The sequence below is a fragment of the Pecten maximus genome, chromosome 12, assembly GCF_902652985.1.
Source record: "Pecten maximus chromosome 12, xPecMax1.1, whole genome shotgun sequence".
Classification (NCBI taxonomy): Eukaryota; Metazoa; Mollusca; class Bivalvia; order Pectinida; family Pectinidae; genus Pecten; species Pecten maximus.
In genome coordinates, this window is record NC_047026.1 from 37,419,021 (window position 1) to 37,444,618 (window position 25,598).

The 25,598-nt window shown below is 38.7% G+C and overlaps 2 protein-coding genes across 2 annotated transcripts; both read left to right on the forward strand.

Annotated features, from left to right (window-relative positions):
* Positions 1–293: 293 nt before the first annotated feature.
* On the forward strand, positions 294–3,474 carry LOC117339026 (putative uncharacterized protein DDB_G0281733). The gene is made up of 2 exons (XM_033900390.1): positions 294–305; positions 2,602–3,474. Exons 1-2 carry the CDS (start codon positions 294–296, stop codon positions 3,472–3,474), a joined length of 885 nt encoding a protein of 294 aa, XP_033756281.1.
* Positions 3,475–7,896: 4,422 nt separating this feature from the next.
* LOC117339027 lies at positions 7,897–8,451 on the forward strand. The gene has a single exon (XM_033900391.1). It carries the CDS (start codon positions 7,897–7,899, stop codon positions 8,449–8,451), a length of 555 nt encoding a protein of 184 aa, XP_033756282.1.
* The last annotated feature ends 17,147 nt before the right edge of the window (positions 8,452–25,598 follow it).

A 25,598-nucleotide genomic window follows, 5' to 3' on the forward strand; every position in this document is an offset into this window, starting at 1 on the left:
TTCTAGTTTCACGTTATTACATGGAGACAGACACTAACAGCCTTGCAATCCCTACACAAAGACATGCACTGCACACATGCATCTCGTACAGAGGGGATGCCTCAAATGAATTTAGAAAGTTTAACAATACAAATCAAATCTACGTGACATGATGGGTAACGGCAATCCTATGGGACTTGTAGTATACAATTATAACATAGTGTGCAGTAATATATCAACGCAAAATGTCTTATAAAAAGTCAAACTGCAGGTCATATGAAAAGACAAAAGGGATAGAATTGTTCTGATGAACGATGGCAATGCCTGTAAGCGAGATCTTATTCGTTTTATTGGGATTCCGTATCTTAATGGAGATTTTGGATGACGAATAGCAATCAACTTGCATTTGTTTGATTTATAAACTATTTTGTAAGATGATCGTTATTAAGTGCTGTTGGTTTACATTCCTTGACAAGACCATACATTCCTTACGTTGTGTCCCTTTCTTTATCAAAGGCATTTATGATTGCTAAGAATGGGGTTAACTAACAGTACACTTTACGTTTCGTAATAAAATGCCATGAATTTGAATGAGTCTAATAAACATCCAAAATGTTTAGGCTGTCTCGATATGAAACAACATGTATCACAGTGCCGTTCCTTCATGTTATTGAACGCTTTTCCTTTCAATTAGTGAAATGCACGCTCACTCAATGGTCCGTTCACGTACAGTGCATTTTGGGCAAATATCGCCAAGCCATGGGAACCATTAAAAAGCATTCCAACTGAGCAGCCAGCATACGTGATAACAGCAATGCAAATATAAGAGCGTTTACAAAACATGGACTATTCGAATTTATTTTGTTAGCACAACAGGAAAAAGAAACTACAGTTTTGAGAATAGCTGTTTTGATACAGATAATTCACAATTACGGTAACGTCTAAATAATTTGGTGAACAATAATTGAAATAAGATTTTAACTTATCCTCCTGTTTGAGAAAGACGGAAATATAGATAAGAGAAATGGCATCATGCCAAAAATATAATTGAATTATTTATAACTCGTGCGAATCATTTTAAAAATCATTTGGTTCTACATTCCTTTCAATGTCGGATAAACAATTTTGACTTGCATGATGTCATAATATTAGTTTTATACAAGCCGTTTTGTCAAATATAATATCAGTTGAACTTGTTCATCACTGCATTACAACAGGTTGACCTTTGTTGATACAGTTACGTTCATAATATAATATTTACATTTTCACTTCGCTCCGTCTCAATGAACATAGTAAACTCAGATCACTTAATTTCCCGTTGAAGATTTTGGGTCGCGTGCTTCTGTTCTGAGAGAGGAATCACTTTCTTGCCGGCGTGTGAATACATTCACTGAGTTTACAATGGCGATCGAGTTCTGTACCGCCTCAGACTTGAATACACTTTCACTTTGTGAATTATGTAACGTTGTTATAAACATATATGAACACAAGTGGAATAGACGCTTTATGTGCTAATAAAAATGCCAGTATAATGCAGACAGTTTAGAAAACAGGATCTGACAGAACACTGACACTCTCGATAGCACCGAGCTCATGACCTACGTAGCGCAGTAGGTCTAACGTTAGCTGTATCTCGAATGTCATGCTTAATACCATTTCAGTGGTCACAGAAAATAAACCTCAATTTAAACACTATTTAACAACACAAAACAGACTGGCAGCAGAAGTATGCCATATCGAGAACAGGGACACATTATTGTCGTAATTTGACTCAATCTAAACATATGGAGGACACAAGTTTCCGGCCGTCGAATACCGCCAATTTTCAAATCAATGTTTCTTTACTTACTATTATCAGAATTTACATCCCAAAACTCCAGTGCGACAATGAAATCCAATATTTCAAGAACACCTTGTACATCACCAGCTAACCTGCGACTAAAATCCACATTGTTACACTTTTTCTCGAGCTCTGAATATCCCGGCTATTAGACTGCATCACATCATTTTTTTAACCGAGTCCCTGTGTCTCGAGTGACCAAATCACACACATACTATACTGTCAACACTGCACTTTAAATTCGTATTTATATAGGTATTACTAAGTTTTTATTATACAATATCATAAATATTTATTATAAATGAATATTTCACCTTGAAAATATCGTATCTATGTGTATCAACATCGTAATAATCAAAACGTGTATGGCACTATATTTTGCGTTGCCTTGGCGACTAGAATAGTTGAATGTCTGCTGTTACACTACTGTGCACACATGTACGATAAGTATAACAATGTTACAAAGTGACGCACTTACGTCACACTGTTGCGACCGAATTTTGCAATCTTGTGGCGAAGTTTTAAATTTGGTTAACGTAAATATAAGGATTGATTGCTTGCATGGACTGATGATGGTAAGTGAACCTCGTGCAAATGGTACATGAACTGCTTCGCAGTTCACTTCATTTGCACGAGGTTCACTTCCCTTCATCAGTCCATGCAAGCAACAAAATTGACAATCAATCCTTAATTGTTTGCCTCATTGCTGTCTTTGACGTCAATATAATGTTTTATTTCCCCGAGAAGAATGATATCAGATATTTTGTTGACAACCACGTGAGCATGGGAACGTCCGAGATCCCAGTTTCCCGAGCGACATAAACGGTCACCATGTCAACCGTGAATCTCCATCAGACTTGGCTGTCACGCCCCTTAACTATGAACATAGAATCACAGCCCGTGACAATGAACCAAGAATCACAGCCCATGACCATGAACATACAATCACAGCCCGTGATAATGAACCAAGAATCACAACCCGTGACCATGAACCAAGAATCACAGCCCGTGATAATGAACCAAGAATCACAGTACGTGACCATGAACCAAGAATCACAGTACGTGACCATGAACCAAGAATCACAGCCCGTGACCATGAACCAAGAATCACAGCCCGTGACCATGAACATAGAATCACAGCCCGCGATCATGAACCAAGAATCACAACCCGTGACAATGAACCAAGAATCACAGCCCGTGATAATGAACCAAGAATCACAGCCCGTGACCATGAACCAAGAATCACAACCCGTGACCATGAACCAAGAATCACAGCCCGTGATAATGAACCAGGAATCACAGCCCGTGACCATGAACCAAGAATCACAGCCCGTGACAATGAACCAAGAATCACAGCCCGTGACAATGAACCAAGAATCACAGCCCGTGATAATGAACCAGGAATCACAGCCCGTGGTAATGAACCAAGAATCACAGCCCGCGATCATGAACCAAGAATCACAGCCCGTGACCATGAACCAAGAATCACAGCCCGTGACCATGAACCAAGAATCACAGCCCGTGACCATGAACCAAGAATCACAGCCCGTGACCATGAACCAAGAATCACAGCCCGTGACAATGAACAAAGAATCACAGCCCGTGACAATGAACCAAGAATCACAGCCCGCGATCATGAACCAAGAAACTCTTAACAGTGTTTATATATTATGATGTTCTATATGTCGGCTAATACAAGTGGTTACGGGAGGTTTAATTCCCTACAGCTATACTATACTGGATGACGTTATCATGTCCACGAACGGACATCTAAAAGGGGATAATCGCGCTTGCTCGTCATTCCGTTATCCGTTAAACTTGAATTTGAATTAATTTGGGCGGATTCCGCTTCATATGTTTATTTTTCGTGTCTGGTCTGCAGGTAAAGATTCAAGGTCACTAATGCTAACAATATATTTGTTTTATGTTCAGATGAGTAAATGTTTTGATGCCTCAATTGATTGCTAAATCATAGACCAGATAATTAATTTTAATTTGCGATACCTTGCATATTTTCTGTCAATGAATGCGTAATAAATGATAATTTCGTCTTGAATGCCGTTGTTAAAAAGTGAATTGTGAATACAGATGTTATCAAATGATCTTAAGTGGTTTTATTGATAATATTGGTACTGAAGCCTATTTTGTAAAGATACCGATGGTATTGTTTTACAAATGTATGGCGTAACATTTGCGAACTATTAACCAGAATGAAATTGACTATATAATCTAATCTAGAGGATTATCGCCCTTAGACTGAGCGATCAGTTAATTCCGGACTTTATAAGTGTGCCGTTTTGGTTACTAGGATATGTCAGATAACATCCGGCTTATTCAATTAAGACTCGTGGGTACGTCGTATCAATTGTTATGTGATTATGTGTTCATATAGACATTCGTATCAATCGTTATGTGATTATGTGTTCATATAGACATTCGTATCAATCGTTATGTGATTATGTGTTCATATAGACATTCGTATCAATCGTTATGCTATCATATATTTGTAAGACATGTTTACTCTTAATTATGTATGTGTCCATTGCTTGTCAACATTAATTATTGTATTTGTGTTTATTTACAGATGACTCTGGGCATTGTCACGTAATGAACAAATAAAACGTCATACGTCAGACAAATAGAACTGGATCTTATTTATGACCAGAGTCAACACTCTACAGCATCATGCCAGTTGTCAAGTGCCCCATACAGTCCTGTACATACCAGACTGAGGATTTTGATGCCGCCATCGTAGCTGCTCTACTTTCGGCACATAGCACCGTTCATACGAGTACACCACGACCAGCAATGAAAGCTGAGAAAGTGAAAAGGCCAACTATATCTGCAGCAGGTACACACGGGGAGTGGGCTTACTTCACTTCACGCTGGGCAGAATATGTTACGGCGACAAAAATTACTGGCAGAGATAAAACTATACAGCTATTAGAATGTTGTGATGAGGCACTCAGAAAGGATCTTACCCGGTCAACGTCAGACAAGCTGTCAGACAAACCAGCTGCCGAGGTCCTTGAGGCTATAAAGAAGTTAGCTGTACGACGGGAAAATAATATGGTAGCCAGAGTGGCTTTACACAATATGAGGCAGGACCGAGACGAACCCATACGGAACTTCAGTGCTCGACTCCATGGTCAAACTGGTGTTTGTAATTTCATTATAAAATGCACCTCGTGTCAGATTGACGTCCACTACACAGATGTCATAGTGCGCGACGTTTTGGCCAGAGGTCTCAGTGACCCAGATATCCAACTTGACTTACTCGGTGATAAAAATCAAGACATGTCACTGGAGGATGTTATACAGTTTGTTGAAGCTAAAGAGGCTGGTAAACGCTCCGCGTCTCGTTTATTAGATACCCATTCCGTCGACGCCACAAGCTCGTACAAGCAAGAGAGACGTACATCTACAATCAAACAAGACAAGTGCTCATACTGCGGTAAGACGGGTCATGGTATTCGAGCCCCTGTCCGTGAACGAAAGATCGTCTGTACTGCCTACGGACACAGGTGCACTAAGTGTAACAAGGAACACCACTATGAATCTGTATGTCGCTCGAAGGGGACAACGAATACGTCCTGCCAGAAGGAATCGGCTCCAGTGAATGTTGCTCGGATCACCTGTTTCAAAATCTATGTGTCATCTCGGAGACAACAAATGGTAACCAACAAAAAAGCGTTTGTCTTGATCATCATCTTTATGATCACCTCTCTGATTGATGGGTACGAGGTTACTCAAAACCACAACCATATATTAACCTTTCTATTCAGGTGCTAGCAGAAGACTATGATTCCCTTGGATTCCGTCTGAGACAAAGCTCAAGAGCTACAACGATCGTTGCCATGGGTGTCAACGCTGTCTAGCTGGGATGCAGGTGATACATCGCCTTGGACTTACCAGATCAGATCTCATACCAGTCACTATGAAGATGCATGCAGCCAATAGCAAGGGAATTAATATCATCGGGGCTACAGTCCTTCGGATTGCGGGAACCAACGCACAGGGGAGATGCATTGAGACACGACATATGACATACATCACAGTTGCATTCGACAAATTGTTCTTATGTAGGGAGGCCTGTACTTCCCTCGGTATTATTTCCCCAACATTTCCCTCATTAGGTGATCACAGTAAAGATCAACGTGTAGACGTCCTTGGCTAGACCATAGAGACTTGTTCTGGACTTAACACAGAACCAACTGCATGTTCCTGTCCTTAACGGGAGCTACCACCTCCACCACCATCCACATTACCTGTGCCATTGGACGATGACTGCTGCTTGAAGTTCAAAGACTTTCTTCTTGACTATTACACGACAAGTACGTTCAATGTCAGTAACCATCAGCCCCTCCCTCTGATGTCAGGCCCCCCACTCAGACTTTTAGTGAATCCAGCGGCTGAGCCTATTGCACACCACACTCCAGTTCCAATCCCCTTACACTGGCAGCAAGAGGTGAAGGATGTTCTAGACCAAGATGTGCGCTTGGGTGTACTTGAACCAGTCCCCATCGGGGAACCTGTTACTTGGTGTCATCGAATGGTCATTTGCGCCAAGAAAAATGGACTCCCTCGTCGTACTGTAGACTTCCAAGCTCTAAATGCTCATGCTACGAGAGAGACCCATCATACACTGTCTCCTTTCCATCAGGCTAGTTTGGTTCCACATGGGGTAAAAAAGACAGTCCTGGATGCGTGGAACGGTTACCCCAGCGTACCCCTTCACCCAGATGACAGACACCTTACCACATCCATCACACCGTGGGGCAGATACAGATACAAGACTGCCCCGCAGGGATATATTGCCTCCGGTGACGGGTACACTAGACGATATGATGCAATTTTAGCTGATATCTAGAATAAGACCAAATGCATTGAAAATGTTCTTCTTTGGGCTGACACAATCGAGAAAAGCTTCTGTCAAACAGTGGAATGGCTAGATATTTGTGGAAAGAATGGCATTACACTTAACCCATGAGAAATTCGTCTTTGGTCAGGACAGCGTGTAGTTCGCCGGCTTCGAAATCACCTCTAACAGTGTCCGTCCATGCTCGAAATATCTGGAAGCCATCCAGAATTTTCCTACTCCCTCAAACATCACAGATATCCGATCTTGGTTTTGTCTTGTGAACCAAGTATCATATGCATTCAATATGGCAGAACAGATGCTCCCATTTCGTAAACTCCTTCAACGGGAATCACCTTTCCAATGGACTGCTGAACTTGAGAGGTTATTCCAAACCTCAAAAACCAAGATCAGCCAGGATATCGAAAACGGAGTTAGGATCTTTGACCCCAAGAAACCTACATCCTTGGCTACTGATTGGTCCAAATCAGGCATTGGTTTCTGGTTATTTCAGAAGCATTGCGTCTGTTCAAATTCCAACCCATTTGTTGCAAAACCGGATGGAAGATGACATTAGTCGGAAGCAGGTTCACACACTCCGCTGAATCTCGTTATGCCCCCATTGAAGGAGAAGCACTAGCAGTCGCAGACGCACTGGACAAGGCACGATATTTTGCTGTGCTGTGAAGACCTCATTATTGCTGTCGATCACAAACCACTACTTCGCATCCTAGGCAACCGATCCTTAGAGGACATTTCCGAACTCCAGACTCCGGAATCTTAAAGAAAAAAACTCTACGTTATAAGTTCCGTGTTGTTCACATACCTGGTGCAAAACACTGCGCGGCAGATTGCCTATCTAGACATCCCTGTGGTGAGCCGGAGCTGTTGTTCCTTCCAGATGATGTATCAACCCCATCGGATGGTCTTAATGTGATTCGGACATTTGAGGCTCCAGACGACTTTGAGGATACTTTAGTAGCTGCAGGAGAATCCTCTTTCTCCCCACTCGGCTCACGGGCCGTCACATGGGATAGGGTTCGGATCACCACAGCCAGTGATGACTCCATGACTCAGCTCCTTAACATGCGTACCACCAAACTTGCGTACTTTTTACCAGTTTCAGTCAGATCTCCACTCACTCGATGGTGTAGTCCTTTACAAGAACCGGGACGAGGTACTTGCAACACTACACTCCGCACATCGAGGAGTTTCCATGATGACTGCAAGAGCTGAGGGATCAGTCTTTTGGCCGGGCATTACACGTGCAATTAACAACACCAGACTGGACTATTACCATTGCAATCGCATTGCACCATCAAATCCTGATGCCCCTCCATACCCGTTGACGTCACCTGACTACCCTTTTCAGTGCATCTGCGCAGATTACTTCACACACAGAGGTGTGAATTATCTTGTTATCGTTGACCGGTACTCAAACTGGCCAATAGTTGAAAGGGCTTCTAGAGGTGCATCTGGACTGCTCACCTGCCTTCGAAGAACATTTGCCACCTATGGCATACCTGACGAGCTAGCATCCGACGGAGGCCCAGAGTTCACTGCAACTGTGACAAGACAGTTATTACAAGATTGTGGTGTCTATCATCGATTGTCTTCCGTCGCTTTTCCTCACCGCAATTATCATGCTGAGGTTGGGGTAAAAACAGTGAAACGCCTCATCGCTGACAGCAGCTCTCCCAACGGTGATCTGGACACTGATATGTTTCAACGTGCTATCATCCAGTACAGGAATACGCCCGACCGTGACCACTAGCTCTCCCCAGCGATGTGTCTATTTGGTCATCCGATAAGGGATTTCATCCCAATCCCACCGGGGCGCTACCATCCCCATCGGACATGGCAAGAAACTTTGGTTGCAAGAGAAGAAGCCCTTCGGAACCGCCATATAAGGGATGCAGAGAGATTGACCGAACATACGAGGCGCCTTCCACCACTTACGATCGGTGATCATGTACGGTTACAAAATCAGACAGGACCTCATCCAAAGAAATGGGATAAGACTGGCAAAGTTGTTGAGGTTCGACAGTTTGATCAGTATGTCATTCGGCTCGACGGTTCTGATCGCATGACACTACGGAACAGGAAATTCCTCCGGAAGTATACTCCAGTGCAAACTTCCCCAAATACTCGGACTATCTCCACCGACCTCCCAGCGATTCCTGAAACCGCTACCAATATCTGCATCCACTCCGCTAACTGATGTTACGGAATATACCTTACCGATAGACCGCCCTTCAATGGAAGCCTCTCCAAGATCTACGTCCGATCTTTCCGATTCATTTATCCTCCCCAATGAGATTCCGTTGGCAGGCACCGATACCTCTCCTGGACAGCGCGATGAATCTACCAAACCGTGTTCGGACACTATGCCAGATTTGGCAGTAACTGTACAGCCACCTCGCCGCTCCGCTCGCCAGACACAGGCCTCCTAAGTGGCATTCTGACTATGAAATATATTAGGTTATGATGTTTCAGTCTTTGTTCCCCTTCATTTAGTATTCTTTTCCTCAAAGACTTAGGGGGATATAGAGGATTATCGCCCTTAGCCTGAGTGATCAGTTAATTCCGGACTTTATAAGTGTGCCGTTTTGGTTACTAGGAGATGTCAGATAGCATCCGGCTTAATCAATTAAGACTCGTATGTACGTCGTATCAATTGTTATGTGATTATGTGTTCATATAGACATTCGTATCAATCGTTATGCTATCATATATTTGTATAGACATGTTTACTCTTAATTATGTATGTGTCCATTGCTTGTCAACATTAATTATTGTATTTGTGTTTATTTACAGATGACTCTGGTCATTGCCATGTAATGAACAAATAAAACGTCATACGTCAGACAAATAGAACTGGATCTTATTTATAAACCGAGACAGCAATCACCATCTTAGCAAAGTTGAAAATGCACCAAACACTAGAACTGAGTCTAAAAGAAACAATCACGGAGATGGGACGGCTCCCTCGAAAACCTAACACATCAGGAGATTCTTAATTGTTTGGAATTCTAAAACACGACAATGAAGCAGATTCTAGATTACTCTCAAATATGTACGCTATACATATTACTATAACCATCTGGACATAAGAAATAATATTATGAATTTTACTGTATTTGAAAACTACTCACGAGAATTGATAGAAACATCTCCATTCAAGGTCGAATAACGGCTTAAAGCAGACCTGAATCTTCTATTGTTTTGGCTTCTGACATTCCAGTTACCTCTTATTCACGGAATGTTTTATTGATATGATTTGCTCCCGGATTTTGATTCAAAATCTCATTGTTCAATTATTAGGAAGTCATTCTTCACCTACAATCTTCCAAAGACAAGGAATGAAATAAAACAAAAACAGACCTTAAGAATGTCCAAATTGATCTTTAAAAAACAGACAATCTTTGCATCCTATGGTCTATCCAAGAATATCACCAGGGCAACTATACGTAAACTATATCCCATCTGTTGGTCTGTACCACAAAATCTGAATTACCATGGAAACAGTGCTCGTTGAAAGATATATATATATGAGTGAACAAATATATTTTTCGACATATTTTATATATTTCTTTTGTTTGCTTTTGTTTCGTTTCATGCCGATTTTTACTCGCCTTTTTTGTACTAATTACCAATGATCTTCACAGTGTTAATTGACCGTTAAGAATGTGATAATTATCTGAAGTGCGCGTGCCCGTACTTTTCCGTAGAACTTACTAGATAAATATCGTGCAATTCCTTTTCGTTGGTGTTATTATTGTGGAAGTATGCTTTCTAGCTTTTCAGTTGTAAGTTTAACAAACGAAACCAGTTAATATAAACCAAAAAAACAAATAAACAGAAAAAACATCGACGGCGCCGATAAAACGGATTATGTTATATGGAAGCAATATCCTTTTAAAATTGAATTTCGAACTGCTGATGCAACTTCTAATGAAATGTTATATATCACGGGGTGACTAAACATCTTTTGAAGCTCGGTACATGGATTCTCGGTGGATGCGACTTTTCTCTGGGGGTTGCATTTCTTTGTGACCGTACAGCATTTTGATGTTTCCCTATAGGAATATTGAGAAATTCAAGTAATTAACTCGATATGTTACATTAGAATCTGTAATTGCTCGATATAAAAGTATGTTCCTTCGTCCTGGAGGCTACATGACGCGATCACAAATGCCGAGAAATCGTTGTGAAATTTCCCTGAAATTATTTCAAAATCAACTTTCTAATTAGTAAAACCAAGGAAAGAAATAATTAAAAAAAGAAAACATAAAGCTTATAAAACACTGGTGAGAAAAGTACCTGTTTGTTAATTTATATCTAATTTCTAAACTCGATTTGATCTGCTATGACTCACTCTGTAAGAAATTAATCATTCAGGTACATCTGAACTATAAAATAATTGAGGTTTACACACGTACTCACCACACCTATCAAATCACCTCACGCCCATGATTGATTTTCTGTAAGCATTAATTCCAAATTAAATATTAGGGGAGGTAGGATGAGAAATTATATGGTACGAGGGCTGGTTGTTAAGTTCTGAGCCTCGATTTAAAGGATTTGAATTTTTCCGGACATATTGTATAAGTTTTCAACATAATCCCCTTCAGTATCTATACACCTTTGCCAGCGCCTCAATGCCATTTTTATAGAACTCGTTTTTTGGCTGTTCAGTAAGTCATCCACTGCATGTTAGGGTTAGGGTGTCTGAAATAGCTATTTTCAGTTTTGGAAATAGATGAAAGTCTGATGGAGCTAGATCAGGTGAATAAGGCGGATGCTCAATCAATTAAAAGCCACAGTCTTGAATGGCAGCCATGACAATGACGGACTCTTTCACCCTAACCCTGACCAGTTTTGTCCATTTTGCAAAAGCCGCTTGTCTTTGTTTACTGTACGTATTGAGGGATGTATTCAAGGATGTTCCTTTTAAAGTCCTACTACTGTGTATTCTCTTACTATACCCAAGGACTGGTCTCATTTGGTTAATTTATATAGACGAGGTAACACTCTAAACTAAACAAGACAAACGGCTTTTGCACATTGGAATATCGTCTCCTTATTATTTGGTGGAACTGTTGTTGACTTTATAGTGCTACCTCCCGGAAGTATACTGCTGACGACATCCTGCAGGACACTCCAGCAGGTCACATAATACCGCCAACGGGCAAATTAGTCATCTAATTCGCAAAAATGATGAGCGTTAAGCAGGAGTAGCATCTACCATTTTATAGACTCTGGTATGTCCCGACCAGGTAACAGAACCTTAAGTCTTCCTCGCATGGACAAACGCTCAACTTACGGCCAAAAATGAGAAAGTGTCAAGGGAGACAGATACAATTCCTACTCCCTATCAGCAGAGCAGGTACAAAAGCCCTGTTTTGATCATATACCGATATAATGGACGAAGATGTATCATGGATCGTAGGTACCCTGCTTTCTTTGGCACTAGGGAAAGAGTACTGTGGAAACCGGTCTCTTGGATACAACCTCTATTGCTAGCTTTCTTCGCCAACTGATTATATAGATATAGTAATATGCAAATTTTGTATATACGGAGAGGGTAATTCTAGGTCGTGCTGACTGGAATAAAATATATGCAGTTTTGTCAGTGTCACAATATCCATCCAACAATTCATAATTATGTATAACATCTGTATAACTGAAAATAATGATAATAATGATAATGATTCTCTGTCAGCCACAGGGGCTTGGCACGATTTTCCAAATGATAGTCCATATATATATGTATATAGTATCAAGGGTAGTAACTACAAAGAGGGGGGAGACGAACGTATTTAAAAAAAAAATAATTTGTCGTATTCTGCGGGTCAAAAATCTTAGTGACACATACATTACCTTAAAGAGAAATGTTTTATCTTTCCAATGAGTGTTCCATGAACAAAATTGGCCAAGTATTATCCAAGTTATGACCTGACGAATTCGGAAATAGATGCTGAAATGGCTAGGTCGGAATCTCCCTGTCCGGTTGAATAGTCGCCTCGCCTCTAATGGGTACCTCAATAACCATTCAGAAATCGAAAAATCGACGCTTGCAGCGGTATACAGTAACCATAACTATGTCAATATAGGATGTCGGTTGGTTATGTTATCCGTCATGTGCCGTAGCCAATTCCATATTACATCACCGAGCTTACCGTCCTCAAAAACAATCGCCATCTTTCCCTAACCTTCGGAACGCTTCTTGGCTGTACGACCACTGTAACGACATAAACAAAGTCACGAAAGAATACGACAAATTATTTTTTTTTAAAATACGTTCGTCTTCCCCCTCTTTGTAGTTACTACCCTTGATACTATATACATATATATATGGACTATCATTTGGAAAATCGTGCCAAGCCCCTGTGCTGTCAGCGATACAGCATCTTTAACATACGTAGAAACCTGTTGTTAAAGGTTTGAACAAATCACGACATTTAATAGTACCTTCCCATGTGATGTATGATGATAAATAAGGTATGCATCGAATGATGATATATGCGTCATACATACAAATGACAACGGAAATACTTCCGGCTTTTTAGGTTTAATTCTGCAAATTCTTTTTTTTTTTTTTTAACTTTTAATCCCATCCATGGAACACGAGAACTGTAATTCCTTACAAGCGGAAAATTAATTGTACATAAGGGAATACTATACTTACTCTGGCCTATGAATTACAATATTTTGTTTAACTATACGTCGTATGACTTAATTAGAGATATAAAGCGACATTTAAATACATGGACTAAATATAAAGTGAGTGTTTATCTGTATTGACTAGGTTCGGCATAGTTTAAGTACTGCCACGTGTATGTACCTGATGTACGTTCAGAAAGTCTACTATTCATATAGTAGTAAAAGATTTGCAATAGTTAAGTTATATGTTTTATTCTCTTAGTAATAGTATCGGACATAACTACGTATATATATACGGGAAGGGCTTAGTCTATAGGACCAGGGATGGAAGAAGCGTATATCGATTCACGCATTATAATTTTTGTCATGTGAGAAGAAAGCGACGGCGATGATTTTAGTTGTTAATAATAACTAGAAATACATGTTCGCGTTTACACACATTTCCCCAAAACTTACAGAGATCAAGGTAATAATCAATCGAATGTTGATTGCATTTTTGCACTCCGAGTCTAATAAATATCACACACTATTTGGAGTGTTTTCATGTTCATGTGTCAGGAAAAGGACTATTAGACTAGTTAGGAATAGCTAGTAAGAAGCACTTACAGTGAATAATTGGATTTTTCAAAATCAGAATTTACCTAATGACTATTGAAGTTCAAAGAAATTGCGACGGTGAAAACGACATTGGAGATCTACAGCTTACAGAACAGATCGATGGCTTTTGAAGAATTCTTTAGTATACATCTATTTACTGTCTCGAATATAAGAGTCAATAAAAACATGACTTACTGTGACCTTAGCTGTTAATAGGACGTTAAACAAAATAAACCAAACCAATGCAAATTTACTGTGAATAGCTCATCGCATGATGTACATTTAGGCTGGTCATCCCGCTTGAATTACCCACCAAACTACAATCTCTATAGTAAGAACACCATCCGCCTCTAGTTGGTTTAATTGTGTGTAATTTGTTTTCTTAATGCTGGCTCTAATGATTTTGCCATGGTGACGTTAACAGAATGTTACATTATGTCTTAAATAGGTAAACAAAAGTTTAAAATTATTAGTGGGTGGTCAAGAAGAAACCGTAATTGTGGTAAGATTATGGTGTATTTAAAGCATTTTACGAATTGAGTGATTGTCCGGCTTATTTCTGAAAATACCACTCAGAAGAATAAATGATGGATTTCTTGTACAATTAACATCATGTCTAGCAAACAGAGATGCGGACATAAAAATGAACTTCAAACGCCGTCTTATAATGGCCCATGTTGCGGTGACGTGATTAATTAATGTTTAAATTTATGTAAGTATGAGATTTGGAACAAAATATCTGCTAATCTTAAAGTATATTTTCCCAGTGTATTGCATATATTACTCGTGTTTTGTTCATGAATCTTTTACAAAATCGAATAAAAATACACACACTATGCATATGCGATTGTGAACTTTCCCATTCTTGATAGTATCATAAACATCACGATGGGGATTTCTTTATAGTATGCTAACGAGCTTGTTCACACATCCTTGTGATCGACAAGTTATGTAGTCGTCATTACACCTTGCTTCGTTGTTGTCTGTGAAGGTTAGCGATTATTCTTAAGATTTCAAAAGCGTGAACCTATCCTGCATAGTTTCCCATGTGTTGCTAGTTTAATTTGAAGTTTAAATTATTACTTTGTTTACAACCCGGCATTCTGTGGTGGGCTTTATTCAGAGTTACTAACAGGGAGCTAATTGTACACTTAGAGGAAAAGCTAATAATGCTTGGAGCAATACCCTTCATTTGTCTCTGTTAGCTGTCTAACTCGATTAGTTTGAACGAATGCCACTGTAACTTATATTTTTACGTTTTAAATATTTACTTAATTCAATTACGTATGTTTATGTTTGCTTGTTGTACAATATGTCACCCGACAACTGACGGAGGCGTCGAATGAACATTATAGCGGGCACGTATATTAATCTATATATACATATATAATAGTGACACATGTAATCCTATGTTTGGGAACACGCCATTGGATTAATTAAGATAAAAGTGAAAGAGCTGCAGGAAAATGCTGAAAAGATAAAAATCGCGACATTTTACTGAATTTCGAGGAAATAAATGTAAAATCTGCTTATGACACTTGTGACTTTCTCTATTCCTCCAGCCATGAATAGTTATAAATGTCAGAGAAAATCAATTTATCTTGCTGGTGTGTCTTTCTTAATGCATTGCGTAAGTGAATATTTGCTGCAGAAAACGTGCCCAAAGCTCCCTTTTCCGAAAAAAAGGTAGCATACCTGCAACACTGATATGTACATACATTTAACACAAACTGTTGCTAGCTATTGGGCAGGAATCTTCATCTTATATTGTTGAAGAATATAGTTGGCGTTTTAAGCATATGCTATTTTGTCTTAAGAGCTCGATGGCTGTCAAAGGCAATCCTTGACTGTCTTAAGTATTTCATTGTGGTCAAAAGAGTTTCCTGGCTGTGTAAAGATATTTTTCATTTCAACATACTTTATTGGAAATCAAATGGATTGAACATCAGGCTTAGCCTATATTAAAGTTCTCTCCATAACATATTACACTTATTTCAAATAATTAGTATCCGGTTATTAGTCAAGAATGGAAAGCATAGTATATATATATAGAAAGAGTATTTGTGAATAATAGATAATGATAATCTTTTTCTATATAATATTTTACAAATCATTGTTAAGTATGTATTATAACTGGTTTACTACGCAGGAGAGAGACCAGTACCTGATCAACAACAGAGTTTCAGACTATAATAAAGTGTTAAGATGTTCTTTATTGTCTAATCCAATTTAATGCAATATGAGCTGTTTAAAGAGTTTCCTGACTGTCTAGGGAGAATTTCCTGTATAGAGTTTCTTGGATGTGTAATCAGATCTACTGAAGAGGTCCTTGATTGGATTAAGAGTATACCGGCTACCTTAACAGTTTTCTGACTATCTAAACGTTTCGTATAGTAGTTGTCAAAGTAGTTTCTATGGCTGCCTGAATAGTTCCATGGTTGTCTAAGGAAATTCTTAGGTGCCAATAGAGTTTTCTGGCTTTGTATTTCAATATTTGGCTGTCTTCTGAGTTCCCTGACTGTCTACTCAGATTTCCATACTTTTTAAGGAAATTCTGGGACTCTTGATATTTTAAGTTTGTAAGGGGAATAATTGGCTATTCCGTAATCTTTTTCTGCAAAGTGACATATATCATGATAGCCGTGACACCAGTGTTTTTCCGTTCGTAGTAATATGAAGACTGCCCTAACGAAAAAACAATAGGAAACATCATTTATCCTACTGTCAACATCAATGTCTACTACCTTTGGTTTCTCACGTTTCGACACTTTCAGACAGTGTTTTCTGTACTAACGAACGCATTTCTCTTATTTTCATACAAGTATACATTGTAGCAATGCTTATTATTTTCGTATAGTTCAAACTCGGTTTCCTATATATATCTTTTGTCATTTACCACTGACAATACTTAAGTCTAGTAAAATAACGTATTATTCAAAAAGGAAAGTTACTTGATTTAAAAAAAAATAACAAGCTGTTCTAAACCAAATGTAATTTGCCCCTTAAGAGTTCTCATGTCAGTGTAAATAAGCAGTAGTGCTATTTTGAGTAGTACATACGTACCCCGGAGACTTCACCTTTGTGACATTACCATAAAAATATGGACTTTTGACAGTATATGGTTACACCAGATAAACTGCACCGCTTCAACCTGTCTTGGAGTATTTACAATCTCAGCTGTTCCAGTGAAATTTAGTAACAGTGTGAGCGTTAAAATGTCAAAGGACGACACGTTCCAACCCGCTATTATTCCCCAGGCTATTCTACATACAAACAACTCGTCTTCACGTTTAGTCAGACTGGCGGCGGAAGCCACTTCGATGGCAGTACACTGATTCCAACACCGACAAAGACTATCGGTACAACTGAAACCTCCTGTAAAAGACTAATATCATCTGTGTTTACGTAGTTCCTACGACAAACATACAGAAGACATTATGCTTCCTTAATAAACAAAATGTAAGAGAGAAATTATTTTACTAAACACTTCTAAAATGTGAAAACTATCCTTTATTGTTGGAGCAGAGTATATGTGCCATGACACCTGTATAGTATGGTATACCTATAACTACATGTATGAGTCAGTGTCGTGTGAATATGATAAAATGAATCACAGTTGGTCCTTTCTGGGTTCGGGAATGATATGAATATGGGTATGTTACAGGTAAGGACCATGTACTGTAGATAAAACAAACGGAGTGAAATGTCATGTCAGTTCTTCAGAAAATCAAATTATATACAAAGGCCTTAACATCCGGGTTATTTTGCTGAACATCTGGCTATGTTTCCTTTGTACTATTTTTTTTATTTCCTCGCAACATCCCTGCCCTGTACTCAAAACATCCCTACCCTGTACTCACATCTCTACCCTGTACTCATAACATCCCTGCCCTGTACTCACAACATCCCTACCCTGTACTCACAACATCCCTACCCTGTACTCACAACATCCCTGCCCTGTACTCACAACATCCCTGCCCTGTACTCACAACATCCCTGCCCTGTATTCACAACATCTCTACCCTGTACTCACAACAGCCCTGCCCTGTACTCACAACATCCCTGCCCTGTACTCACAACATCCCTACCCTGTACTCACAACATCCCTGCCCTGTACTCACAACATCCCTACCCTGTACTCACAACATCCCTACCCTGTACTCACAACATCCCTACCCTGTACTCACAACATCCCTACCCTGTACTCACAACATCCCTACCCTGTACTCACAAAAATCCATACCATGTAGGACGATATATTGTGAATGTTGCTGTCATTACATGATTCGTAGGAAGCGGCTAAAATGTGGATCTTTTCTTGTTTTTCTGTTACTTTTTCTCGAATGTCCCTTTTGACACTGAGTCTATAGAAATAGTGCATGCATTTACAACTCTTGCTTAGCGTTCAACAGTTTTGTGAGTGAGACTAATGGTTCGCCCGTTGCTTGTAAACTATAAAAAGGTGGGCTGTGTTTGGCAGAATGCTTCCGTGAGTAAGCACGATAACGTTGACATAAGTTCCGTGTTATCATAGGGAGACAAATCTGAACATAACGCAGTCACCCGAAACACACAAGCATACATCTCCCACAGAGGAAGGCAGTCCTTAATTGAACATAGCTGTTAATCGGACGTTAAACAATACAAATTAAACTACAATTCGCAACACCCAGAGCTATGAGGATGGACGGGATACAAACACACGAAAAAAAAACACAGAAAGAACGGACAGTCATAAAAACAAAGAAAATACAGAAAAAGGGGTAGACATGAATGAATATGCCAAATGTTGTCATGGGGCAGATCTATCCTGGTCTCTACAGTACCTCGAGGATGTCGATGACACTATCCTGATCTGCTGGATACCCCCCTTTAGTGACCTTCGACCATGGAAATGCAGTGGGATATAGCGCTTCCTAATATATATGCTGTGAGATACAACGGTTGTATTTTACCCCATTCCTTAATGGACATCATAAGGAACACTCATATGCATATCGAACAGCAGAACAGTGTAAACTAGCGAGACCATTCCAGTAGCCTTAAACTCGCTCCTCGCAGACCTTATAGTAAACTAGATAAATACCATAATCTCTAGTCGATCAACAGTATGCATAATTCAAAAGATGTTTTCTTACTCGGAGGATAATTAGGCAGCGTTGATATTTTAATTGTCTATTGAAAATGAAATAAATTTACTTGAGAACAGTTTAATTACATTAATTAGAATTGAATATTGCTGCTGAATAACAGTTATGGTGTTTTTGATGTTAATTATTGCGTTGCAGTTACCGAACATTGCCCTACTATGTTTCAGTGCCCGTTATTGAGAAATGAATAAAGAGTAGTTTTAAATCGATCATATTTTACATTGAGATCCATCATTTTAGTAATTGGTCTGTTAGTTACTGATAGTTCCTTAACACATGCCAAACATTAAATCATATTGGAAGGATTTTTGTACAATTATTTCGTAATTTCAACAGTTATTTAAACTAAACAGATAAGGGACAGAGAAGAAAAACGTGTACACATAGATCTCTACCAAATAAAAAGAAACTAAAATGTGATGTCCTATCAACTGCTATTCGAGATGCGACCTCTAGCAGCATATTGCCGATGACACCCGGTCAGATTATACTGATAATTGGTGAACTGGTGGTCTTATTATCAAAACTGCTGAACTTTTTAGTCAGTTTGTGATGAGTGATGACTTTGGAGCAATTTTTGTCAGGATAAAACAAATAGTCAGTATACCAAAGTGCAAGGTCATTTAGTCAAAGGTCAAGGTTAAACTTTGTATCATTCATTGATAAACGTTTTTTTCATGACAATATGAAATTATGGTGGTTGTATTTAAACAGTGAGTCAACAGACTTAAGGTCAAAGATTTAGGTCCAATTTTGTATCTTTTTAATGATAAACATTTTGTTATGTTAAAATGAAGAAAACTGAGCAGAAGATTTAACAGTGAGCCAATTAAGCTAAGGCCAAAATCAGTGGTTCAGATTAAAGGTCAATGTCAAGCTAAGTATTTTTCCCTAATGAACATTTTGTTATGACATTACTGTAGGTAGGGCGTAAAAGGCGACTTAATTTTGGATGTTATACCTTCCCTTTTTTCTAAACAACTTTCGTCTTCCTAAAGTCTCCCTTGACACTGCCTTCCTTTTGGCCTTTTGTTAAACATTCTGTCCGAAAGCTGAGACTTACCATAATCTATCACGTATTAAATAACGGTCATTTACTTGGAATCCACGCGCTTGAAAATGATATATCCCGTCCTAATACGACCTCGTATCGGCCTTTTTGGCCTTATATGGGGCAGTTCATGTCCTTCCAAACACGTTCCTATGTGATGCTAGCTGAGGGTTTACCACATGACATCCGTTTCTCATACAACTCTGGTTAATGCAAGGACAAAGTGGTTGGCTGCTGGTGTCCAATATGACACGTGCCCTGTATTCGGATATCTGTCTGTTGATATCCCTCTAGACGACACTCGTTCTTATGTACTCCTGAATGATAATGCCGCCGATTCTAACTCGTTCTTCTACGACTCTTGCTGTTAGTTTCTCCCTGGACACCCTTCCCCATACCCTTCCAGATATCACTCGTACTTGTTCGTTGGTGGTGACAGTATTATAGCTGTTCAGCACGTGATAGTAAATACACGTGCATGTATACATATGTAGATACGGATACTTGCATGAGACACTATTAGACTCGCTTTATCGATGTGGTTTTACGTATTAAATAACGGTCATTTACTTGGCATCCGCGCCCTTGAAAAAGATATATCATGTAGCATTCAAATGTCAACGTACGGCAGTCTCATACAAAGATTAATCGCCTTTACCAATTCTTTTAGTATAACTTTAAATTTAGGGACCGATTGAAAACGCTCTAAATTGATTAACTGGAATAGTTGATCGCTTCATTTTGAAAATCGAATCAGAATAGCACGACAGTACATGGCATGACACCTTCCGTTCGGAATTACCTTTCTCGCACGACAGATCGGCAGGATTTAAACATCTATCTTTAAATTGTCTTAGTATGTTAAACCAGCCTCCAGAAAAATACAAATGAATTGCATGTTACACTTTTGTTATTTAAAACTGAATTTTAATTAAATTCTAAACAAACGCATATATATTTTTTACTTTCCTTCATTTTAAGTTCTAATGTTTCCTGAGGATTGAAGCACATCTAATTTAATGGATAGTTACTGTTTAGGATAGACATACCGGTAATCTATAACTACGACCTATGTGGTTGTAATTGACTCAAAGACTAAACAACTAAATCATCTTCGTTAATTTACATGGATTGTTCAAGTTTTTAATCCAGAACACCTGATCGGTTAATTATTTTACCAAAAAAAAAAAATGTATTAATTAGATATTTTGTTAATACTGGATGCACAATTACCAGGAATATTTTGGACTATCTAAGAGCTGTCGGTATGTACCATAAGATGAAATTTTTCAATATTCCGTTTGTTTGATGTTGTTCCGTTTAATACCCATTTTCACTTACCATTTGTTGACCTAAATTGCCTCTTCAATGTTAATGAGTCATTTATAATGTAATAATTACAATAATGACCAGGATTGTACTTCACATTCAAACTGTATTGGGGCACCTGCTGTCCCTGGCTGATGTGTTATATTTGTTGTTTAAACTTTAGTTTTTGTCAATGGAAGATGTAAAGAGATGAAACGCATTAACGTAAACCTGCCGAAGTGAAGCTACAAATACAACAACGTTCCATTGAGACGTCTAGGAATGTAAAGTCTTAAAGTGTAACAAACGTGCCTATCATCTAGTCGTCCTGAGTTGGATTCCCCGATCGGATGTGAAAAGGTATGGGGTTACCTGCCCGACCACCTAGGTTTTCCTCTCCGGAAACTCCGGTTCTTCCCACGTTAAAACCCCTCGCGGTGTGTTTTTTATTCGTACAAACAAGAGTTAATAATATCAGTGAGTATAACTTGTTTCACAATTGTTGTAAAAATATATGTATAATTAACACGAGGCAGTGTTTTTCTTGTATCTGAAAAGAGAGATGTGTTCCACTGTGTCAAACAAAAGAGAGATGTTTCCACAAATTATATGATATATTTTGCCACAAAGGCCTTTTCTTTTGTCCTCGGTGATCCTGGACGTGAATGTTGAGACAGGCATTTTCTTCTCTCCTCTGTATATTTTTGTCAGTTACGTTATTATACCAAGATTGGTATTACTGTTTTCGTCACTTGGTATTCCCTTTCAACTGCCATGGGACGTCGTTTATAGACAGCGGCACCATATAAACTCGAATAGCAAACATATCTGCCCTACGTAATAACTACGACAAACAAGCTGCGCCCAGTTCACCCACCTACAGCAAAACAAGCGAAAAAATGTGATAATCGATTTCTGTCTGAAATCTTATACGGATATCAACATCATTGTCGAAGTATGTTTATTTCACGTTTGTTGTGTCGATTTCCGTTCCAGTAGACATATTTAATGAAGGGTATAGACATCACGCCGCGACCTATTTCTATTTCCTCTACATGTCGGAGTTTGTCACGATTACATACAGATATCCACCCAATCGTCTCGAACATGCTGTCAGCTTATACAAGTCACTTTTCTTATGAATTTCAAAGCCAAACGTTTTCCTTCTTTTTTTGCTCTGTCAGTAATGAACAATATAGATTTAATCCAGCGAATATATCAATCTTTGTGTTCCTAAGATGAAATCTGTTTGATTGTCGGTGTAGTTGCAATGCCTGGGTCTACCGGATGGCGGAGCCTGACGCGCGATTGTAACCGCGGAAGAAATCGACCATTTACTTCCGGCAAGTTGCATGTGGCCGCTGAAACCTCCGCCGAAGTGTCAGACATATTTCAGGCAATTGTCCTGTCACCGAAGATAAATATGCAATTCACTGACATAATAACGATAGGTACCTTATTTACATCATTGGGCTGCATATAAATATGTATTCGGACTTCCTGTTTCGGAGAATATTTCACTAGTCTATCACGTAGGAAAACAATTTATAAATGCATTACAGATCGAAATTAAATTTAATAAGCCTAACAAAAGGAAACAAGGGGTTCGATTACCAATCTATACCAACTCTTTACGACTTATGGGTCTATCTACATCTCGCTATAAATGACGTTATCATAAACATCTACAGGAAACTAAAGATTGATTTCTCGATTTAACTTCATGAATTCCCACTACACATGGAGTATAATTGACGTCGAACTATCCATGTGTCGGTAGTCAACCAGTAAACACGTATACCATGTAACCTTGAGAACATCTCTCGGTATAATCTACGTTATATCTTACATTATCGCACAATTTCGACCTTAAAGGCGAGGTAAGCTGTTTCAGCGATGTGGAATCCTCGTTTCACTGTTTCTCATCTAATGACTCTAACCTCTATCTGGACGGGTTCTATTTTCCCTATCTCCATGCGAAATATTCTACATTGATATTTTGGTTGGGTTTTAATATTACCCCGCAAAAAACTGGTGTTTACATCAATGTGAAATTCGATTGGTTATAAATGACCTAACCCAATTAACAACCTGCATTTTAATTACACGTACTGAACATGCTGAGTTATTACTGGACATGCTGAGTGAATATGAAAGTGGGTAATATGGTATGTATAACCATATGCTTGCATACTCGTATCAAGCGGCGATATCCTATTGGATCGATTTGGTACATAATCGTTAGCTATTTTAAGAGACAAGAAACATGTCATTTCTTTATGACTTCCTTTGTGTAAACTGGCGATCGCTCTAAGTGATATGTACCTACCGTCTTATTTATGTATTCAGCAGATGTTGTGGTACGCATTAATGTGCTATTTATAGCCGTGGGTTAAAGGGAGCGCCATATCCGACCTTACAGTTCTTTTTAATGATCTAATCAATACAAGGAAATCAATTTTGTATTACATTCAAGAAAGTAATCGGTGAAATATGTGTTAATCAGTATCTTTGGAATTAACGCTACAGCCATTGCATGAATGTTCTATATTTGACCCAGATTGGCTGGTGGGTGTCGCTGATGTAACAGAGGACAAGTACCCTCCTATAAATCATTATCCTTGTAATCTTTAAGGTCTCCATGCACATCTATGTTTTTGTTCATACACCATTTTGTCGATTTAGTGTTAGAATTACAGTTTTGTTTTAATGTCCGTATTCTCTATTATTTTTTTCTAACATGAGACTTCTCCAAACATATAGTTCCTTAAACAAGACATTTCCAAATTTGTATATCCTCTATCCATGTCATAATTTACATACATGTTGAACATATGTCACTAGAACTTCATACTTGGGGTATGTATCAAATGTAGGTATCTCTGACCTACAATTTTACTATTAATTTAAAGTTAGGGATCTATCTCCTACATTACTTGTTACTGGTTTACCTTTTTTATCTGCCCTGTAGGTAGGGCGTAAGAAGTGTACCTGATGCCCCATTGCATGATCGAAAGAGGCGACTAAATTTGGGATTTTTTCTGTTCTCTTCTTTTTTTACAACTTTCTTCTTGTTGTCTCCCTTGATAATGCCTCACTTTTTGCCTAAAGTTGAAAAGTCACCCCCTGTGAGGAAGGCTTTAGGTTATGTAACAAGGCCGAAACATACCAGAGTTTTTAAAAATGTTAGTTGCTACTCCTGCTTAGCGCTCAGAGTGGAGTGGGACGATTGGTTCGCCCGTTGTCAGTATAATGTGATCGGGTGGGGTGTCCTTCAGTATCCTTCAGTGAGGTAGCACTATAAATCGGTAATAAATACTGTAATTCGCTGAATTGTTTTATTTTATTTAATTATAATCCATCAAGCGACCAAAAAATGGTGTACATTAAAAGTTAGCCATATTAAAGCATTTTAATGTCATATGTGTAATCAAGCAGGCGTTTTAATGATTACTACAGAACAACGATAAATGATAAATAACTTACTCTGGTAATAAACCGCACACACCTTTTATAATGAGACACACACAGTTTATAATGACGTTCAGGTACAGGTAAAAATGATAATATACATATATATGTACATGCAATAGGGATGTAATTGAGTTGTTGATGAACTGCTGCTGGGATGGTTCAGATCTTTGAGGGAGCGTACTACACTTCAATACGGGTTGTTGACGTCATTGATTCTAAAAGATTACAATGTACAACAATGTTTCTTCCTCTATGTCGTCAGTATGGTGGTTGTTATGACGTGTACCGTTTTCTACCTCTGATACTGTTTACATGGTTTCATGAATACCTGGCCGAGCTGTTGCCACGGTAAGGGTTACCGATACTGACTCATATTTAAGCTTATATAGACGATATACGTAGTATTAGACGCCTTCATACATTTGATTTAATACGACACAAAAACATGAAGCAGATTTTGTGATGGAATGCTCGCTGGGTGTGACTACTATGAAAGGCCGTTCATGTCAAAAACGAGATACATTTAACGCGTTAAGCTTTAACGCGTTAAACACATTTAACGCGTTAAACATAACATTTAACGCGTTAAAACTAGTTTTAACGCGTTAAGCTTTAACGCGTTAAGACTTAACGCGTAAAGCTTAACGCGTTAAATGTTTTCATGGAATTTTAACG

Bases quoted from the DNA above. Each gene is read 5' to 3' on its own strand.
- LOC117339027 (XM_033900391.1), top strand. From the start codon at position 7,897: ATGACTGCAAGAGCTGAGGGATCAGTCTTTTGGCCGGGCATTACACGT.